At 51.8% G+C, this 7,250-nt stretch overlaps 1 protein-coding gene across 1 annotated transcript; it reads right to left on the bottom strand.

Annotated features, from left to right (window-relative positions):
• Window positions 1–2,309: 2,309 nt before the first annotated feature.
• Window positions 2,310–6,009, bottom strand: Prap1 (proline rich acidic protein 1). Its single transcript, XM_021169107.2, has 5 exons — window positions 5,923–6,009; window positions 4,373–4,439; window positions 3,299–3,351; window positions 2,732–2,838; window positions 2,310–2,630 (listed from the first exon to the last, which is right to left on the bottom strand). The coding sequence occupies exons 1-5, from the start codon at window positions 5,928–5,930 to the stop codon at window positions 2,416–2,418; spliced, it is 450 nt and encodes a 149-aa protein (XP_021024766.1). The 5' UTR covers window positions 5,931–6,009; the 3' UTR covers window positions 2,310–2,415.
• Window positions 6,010–7,250: the final 1,241 nt, after the last annotated feature.

Below are 7,250 nucleotides of genomic sequence, written 5' to 3'. Positions count from 1 at the left end.
CACTTTGTAGACCAGGCTGGCCTCGAACTCAGAAATCCGCCTGCCTCTGCCTCCCGAGTGCTGGGATTAAAGGCGTGCGCCACCACCGCCCGGCAAGATGGCAGATCTTGAGACTCTGCTGACCCTGACAAATTCCCCCTTCCATGACTTGTGAGATTGATGGGGGAGGGGGAGTAGTCATCGCCAAGCTTTAATCTAAAGGTTTTGTACTCATAAACTTGTCTTGTGGTGAGTTCCATGGATGCCATCAGCTCCCAAGTAAGCATCCTCGACGTACCCGTGATGAATCCTCAGTTAGAAAATCCACATGGAAAGAAGCATGGTGATTTGAGGGCTGGGAGCTGAGCAGGAGCTAGGCCTGGGTAGGAACCTGGGAGCTGGACTGGGTCTGTGGCTGTGGCCTGGGCCTAGGCCTAGTGGTTGATGTTGGGTAAGATGCACAGCAGGGGGCTGGAGCTGGTTGCACTGGGTGCTTGTATGGGGTAGGGGCTTCTGTATTAGCCACTTGGATTGCAATATACAGTGATTCTTGAGTAGGCCCAATCTCTGAGCTCAGAGCCAGAGGGCAAGTGACAGAGCCTGGCTGGGCATCTTAGATAGAAGGCCTCTGACACTCAGAGATGACTACTCAGCTGCTAGGGATGGTATACTGTCCTCTCTGGTTCAAGGTCAGAGAGGTCTGGGTGTGGACTGGATCCCATGCAGATGTTTGGTAGGTTAAGCACCCACTACCTATGCATGAGCAGCTATGTTAGGCCCAGGAACTCAGATGCAATGTGGCTGCTCCCAGCTTTGAATCCTCAGTTGTCCCAGGAGGTAAAGGATCAGCTGAGGCTCAGTATAGCCAGAGATAGGAAGATCAGAGGGGAAGAACCCAGGCAGACAAGAAACTGTTTCCCTACTGAGTGCTTGGACTGGATCTCCAGCACTTGTCTACAGACAACTGGTGAATGTTCATAGCAGCTTTGTCTGTACTTGCCAAAAGGGGCAAACCAACTGAGTTCAGCAGGTGAGTAGACAGTCCCTTTGATAGAGCAAGTGTTCTTATCTCTCCAGCCCCAGTTACATCCTTTAAGAGGAAATGGCCCCAGAGGTTCCTGGGTCAGGCAAAACTAGAATGAAACCTGGCCACAGTCACCCTCCTGGGCCAGTAGATGCTTTTGGTCCCAATAAAACACCAGGCACTTGAAACACCAGCATCTGCAGGTCCTCTACTTAGATTCAGGGAATGGGGAGGTGAGACAGCTCAAATTTTGATCGTGGATCCAACCTCACGGGCACTAGACAGAGTGCTTCACAAGGGCTGCTTCCAGACCGCCTGGGCCTGGATTCTAATGGTCTCTGGCCATCTCTAACTTGACGGAGGAAATGACAAGAAGAGGTTTGATAATAATCTGCATTGTCAGTTATGTTCGATTGAGAATTGCCTGGAAATGCTAGCAAAGCTGCTCTACCAAGTGTGAGCCACGGACAGATTCATTTAGGTTCTTAGCAGGATGACAGGTGGGGCTACTCTGAGATGAAGGCTAGACCTTGAGGTCACTGTCAGAGCCTGGCAGTTCATCTTCAGGACCCTGGACTTGTCTGTAAGATGGAATGTTGGGCTGTAATGTGGGGGTACTAAGTATTTCTATAATGCGGACTCATCTGCAGCGTGGGAGCAATGGGATCAAATAGTTTGAAGACTCCAGATTCATCTATGAGGTAGAACCTGGGTACCTGCTTTGTGGGGCTTAGAGGCCAAGGTGCACATGAGGCTTCACCACCCCCCCCTCATGTCCTTGGAGGAGTGGGGACAAGAGACATACAGTGTGTGAGACTGGTAGATAACCTATGTAGCTACATGGGCTTGGGGTGCGTTGGGATGGAGAGCTGGTGGCCTCTGTTAAGATGTCTCTTCCACCTGAGCTACCGGGGTTGGAAAATGTGTGCCTCTGGGACCCTTTAGTGCGTTTCACTGCACAGATGGGATTGGTAGTCACCTACACACTCATCAACCTGTGTCACACACAACCTTACACCTCTTCAAGCGTGTCCTCAGACTCTTTTGTGGGAAGTCCAGGATGGGCTTCCCTTCTGAGGCTGATGCTGCTAACTGGTCCCCGCACTGACTGCTTGGCACATCTATCACTTCATCCCTGTGTGCAGAGAATTGGACCCAAAGAGAATTGTTCAGGAGCTGAGGGTCAACTAAACCTTGTGCCCCGTCCATCAGAAGCCTCTGGTGAGCCATAGGTAGGATAGCATAGTTCTTCCTCCAAGATGCAGCTTCTCTGTCCCAGAATTGTTGGTCTTAAAGACAGGCATTCCTTCCATCAATTTTCAAGGTATTTATTTTTTTTTTACTAGCTGGGGAGAGTCAGTGGTCACAACAGCCTAGACCTCAGGAAAGGAGTGGAAGAGTGGTTAGGGCTTTCAAGAATCCTCCATAGAGTGGGCAAGGTGGTCAAGGTCCTCCTCTGGTCCCTGCAGCACCTGACGATACAGGATGGGCCGTGACTGGGGCACTTCTTCATCCTGGACATCGTCAGACATGGGATGGTCTATGCTGTCAAGATCCAGTTCTGGACCCTGAAGAGGACTGCGAAGATGGCTCAGGATATCCTTAGTCTCCACCCAGGTCATGGCATCTGTGGAGAAGGAGACGTAGAGATAGCCTCCCTCACTAGATCCTTCCCACTAGCCTCCTGTCCGAATGGGCCCCATGATGTGGCCTCGATCCCGCTCTGACCTGGATGCTTTTCCTCGGCAACTGCAGGCTTCTGCTTTGGTTCAGGAAGCAGTGGCCCCAGCTGGTTGTCCTTTTCAAGAGGCTCCATGGCTCTGGTACCCCAGGCCCTGCCAACCCAAGTAGAATAAGGTTCACACACAGATGGGGGGAGTTAGACATGGCTAGCCCCACTTTCAAAGATGTTCTCTGCCCCTAGACAGCTGCTGGCCCTGGGAAGCTGCTCCACACCCACCCACCTTACCGCTCTGTAAGGCCTGGGACAAGATCATGGCTCTGTGACCCTAGCATCTCTAATGCACTAAAAGCAGGGATGGGACCCAAGAAGGTTAGAGCAGGGTCCTCAAGGGCAAGGGAGTAGGTAATATGCTGTTCTAAAACATAGCCCATTGGAGGCTGCAGGGAGAACTGGGTCTGGAAAATGGCCTTTGGTCCCTGCTCCTGGAAGGGAACTTCCAAGGAGGGATGCCTGTGGGGTTTGAGTATCACTTCCTCCTAGAAGCTTCTGAATAGCCATGTTCTCCAATTCCCCCAGTGCACCAGCCCACACTTGCCCTCTGGGACACTTACTTCTCTGTTTCCTGTTCAGGGAACACATGTTTGCCTTTGGTCTTGACAGGGACCTAGGAGAGGGAGTCACAGGTGGGGATTCTGCTAGTTAGTGGCCCAAGGTTGGAGGACACCAGGGAGAGGTCCCTCTAAGGCCCACCAACAGGCTGGGCTTCAGTTCAACTGTGTTTAACTCTAGGGGATAAGGATTATCATGGCTATCAGAACTGCAGAGAGAGAGGATTTAGGACACCAGCCTGTTCCCAAATTGCCAGCCTTCCCAAAACCCAGCCAGCTTAGGAGAAAAGAGAGCTCTTCTGCTGGTACCCAGGACTCACTTTGGACTCTGCACCCTCACTCCACCCCAGTATTTTGCACTAATTAAGGCTATGCCTGCCCCTCCCCATCCTGGCTAGTGGCCCAGAAGGTAGCCGGCTCCTCTGAATGCAATACCTTAATGAAGACAAAGTACCAAGAAGGACGTGAGGCACAGGGTGACCCTGGGAAAGTGCCCAGCTCTAAGAAGCTGTGGATGGCTGTGGAGGGTGGGCCTCTCTCATCCTCTTTTGCTGCCACGTGTGCAGAGTGAGTGGACTTGGCCCAGGGCAAGCTCAGTGAATTTTCCGCCAGGGCAACTGTTTCTAGTCTATAAATCATCCCCTAAGTGAGTGTGCCCAGGGTAGTATGGAAAGGATCCTCTCACACAGGGTCTTCTGAGGCATTTGGACTCCCATGTCCCTACCCATAATCATCTGTGTCATGACCAATATCCTCTCATCCTGGGGTCACCTGCCTGTCATGGAGGCTCACATATGTCCTTCCGGTTGCCTGGCCGTCATGGAGACCCATGTTCTCACTGGGTAACCTCAGTGCCTTGGAGATTTGCCCAGGAGACCCCAGAAGGGCTCAGACCCTTCTCTTCCTGAGGCCCCTCATCTTTGCTCACATGGTGCCACTACCACATTCACCACACATCCCTGCTTGCCTCGCCAGCTTAGGGGGTGGAGAGAAAGAAGTCCTTTCCGGTATTTCCTGCTAACTATGGCAGAGGCTGGCAGCCAGGAATGGAGCTGGACAGAGGGGCCCCTTGCATACCTGGTGTGCTGGAGCTGCACCTGCCTCCCACAGCAGTGCAGCCACCAAACAGGTGGCCAGGAGAAACCTAGGGGACCAGAGAGAGAATGTGAGGTGGTGATGGAGTCAAGACCTGCTGGAGCTGCTGGTGTGTGTGTAGAGATGGGCAGAGAGACCAAGGTCGGTCTCTGCTGATCCATTGTTAGATCTTGACTCTGGCCTCACAGAAAAGGTCCTGCAGGCAGAGTAAGCAAGCAAAATGCTCAGGACACCCCTGCTCTGTGTCTTGATGCCAAGCTCTCCACCTGTGGCCAAGACACCTCATGCCCCACTATGACAGGACACTGGCAGTGCTGAAGATTCCAGAGGCTGCACAAGGACACACATGTGGGCTTGCACACACATGCATACATATGCCTGAAAGTGTCGATAGGGGTGGGGGATGGAGGCCCTAGCACATGGCCATGCCCCATAGTATCCCTGAGGCCACAATCCATGGTATTGGGAATAACTTCTAGTGGCTAGTAGCCCCAGCCCCATCATGAAGATGGAAGAAATGCTGAACACATGGGTCTAAAGAGATGTGATGTATGTGAAATATATGTGTGTTTGTTGGTATATGGCATGCATGTATATACGTGTGTGTGTGTGTGTGTGTGTGTGTGTGTGTGTGTGTGTGTTTGCTGAATGAAGCCTCACAGAAAACTCTCGTCTCTATGATTCAGCCCTTTGGGTTCAAAGGCCGCAGGTAAGGACCAGGACACAGGCTTGAGCACACGTCTCACCTCAGGACCACTAGGCAGAGGCCTATTTGTGTGCTGGGAAGAGAAATGAACATGGAGACCCTCATCCTAGCCTTTGTACTGCCCCCCCCCCCACACACACACACTCACTCCCCGCTTCCTTGATGACTAAGGTCCTGCAGGGAGCGTAGGCCTCCCTGAGACACAAACCCTAGCTCCTGGGTAACCAACTCTCAGGTTCCCCGATTCCTGCACTGCCTCTACCCGGCCATCCCTCAAAGGCCTGCTACATATTCCCCTGCCTCCCCTACCTTGCTACTGTCCCTTTTCTTTTGGGACATCACAGCCTGGAATGTTGCTTCTTCCCAGGGGAGATATAGGACCTAATGTTGCATGGCTCAGGGACCCCATGGGACAAACCACCCTCATGCATAGTTGGAGGCCACTTGAGCTGCTCTTGGAGGTAAACCCTGAGCTGCAGACCCGAGGGTGAGTGTTTTGCAGAAAAGAGGCTTTTCCCTCCCTCCCTCCCTCCCTCCCTCCCCTTCCTTTTTTCCTTCCTTTTCTTCCTTCCTCTCACCCTCCATCCCTTCTTGTTTCCCTCCCTTCCTCCCTCTCTTCCTTCCTCCCTCTCCTCCTCTAAGACCCTCCCCTGGAATTAGGTTTCCGGTTGAGATGGAGTAACTCTCAGGGCCTCTCTCTAAGCCAGAGCTCCTAGACTCAGACCCAGTATGACCGTAACCACACAGCCAGGCCCACCCTGGTCAATGCCCCCAGCTGCCAGCTTTTATGAGTAGAAAAGTTTGGGCCCAGAGGCCACGGCATCACCTCTTCATGACTGGGGGTCCTTTTCAGTGCTCTAGGCGAATGGTGAAGCTGTAGATCCCAGGGTCCAGGTGTCTGGTCCTCTTCCTTCTAACCCTGGTTTTATATTTCCTACATGGGTGTGTCTGACCAGAGGTCAGGGGCCAGCAATCACTGAGCCATAAGCCACGCCTGCCCCACCATGTAGCATGAGCAGTGAGCATAGACTGAGCACCCAGGAGACTTTTGATCTCCCACCTGCCAGTTCTACCACTAAGACCTGCCCACTTTAGCACTAGACTTCCAGCCACAACCACAGCACCACTAACTCCTACATTCCCCTCTCCTGCATAGATAGGCACTTGGCTCTGTGTCCTCTGTTACCCCTCAGCCCTCTATGCTATACTCCAGACTGCCAACCCCAATACTCTGGTAGCTGAGTGGTCCCAGAGCCCCACCCCTTTCTTTTGGGACTTGGGATAGAGCAGTTGTTACTCCAAGAAGCAGTTGTACCTTGCAGTGCTCCCACCAAATCCCAGGTAAATGAGCACATCACACTCAGAGAGGCAACTATATTCAAAGCTCAGGAAATGGATGACCTCCTGGTGGGGACAGGCAGTCACTGCAGATAGTCAGAGCTTCAGGGAGTCCCAAGAACAAGGAAGCCCCTGGCCTGGGGTATGCCCCAGACTGTTGAAATTCAAAAAGACAATAGTGAGAAGCTACTCAAATACACAGTACCAAATATGTCATTGTAACAACCCTCTTCAGAGTGATGGGGACAGGCACAGCATTGGAAGACCATGGTCCAATGTTTCTTCTGTAAGTCCAAGGTTGCCCTGTGTGGTGGTTTGAATAAAAATGTCTCATTCATAGGCTTATGCATTTTAATACAGTAGCCTCGGCTGGTGGAACTGTTTGGGAAGGATTAGGAGATAGGGACTTGTTAGAGTGTCACTGAGGGCAGGCTTTGAGGTTTCAAATGTCCATGCCATTCTTAGTTACCTCTCTCTCTCTCTCTCTCTCTCTCTCTGTGTGTGTGTGTGTGTGTGTGTGTGTGTGTGTGTGTGTTGTGTATGTCTCTCTATGTGTCTGTTTGTGTCTATGTATGTGGTGTGTGTGGTTTGGTATCTCTGTGTGTGTGTCTACGTTATATGTATGTGTCTATATGGTGTGCATGTCTATGTGGCATGTGTATGTGTGTGATATGTGTGTGTGGTGTATGTGTGTGTGTGGTATGTATGTGTCTGTCTCTGTGTCTGTGTGTGTCTATGTGGTATGTGCATGTGTCTATGTGGGGTGTGTGTGGTATGTGTGTGTCTGTGTGTGTGTGTGTCTATGTGGTGTATGTG

The sequence above is a fragment of the Mus caroli genome, chromosome 7 (genome assembly GCF_900094665.2).
Source record: "Mus caroli chromosome 7, CAROLI_EIJ_v1.1, whole genome shotgun sequence".
Taxonomy (NCBI): domain Eukaryota; kingdom Metazoa; phylum Chordata; class Mammalia; order Rodentia; family Muridae; genus Mus; species Mus caroli.
Note: the sequence above shows the minus strand (reverse complement) of the source record. Positions and strands in the feature narration are given on the sequence as shown.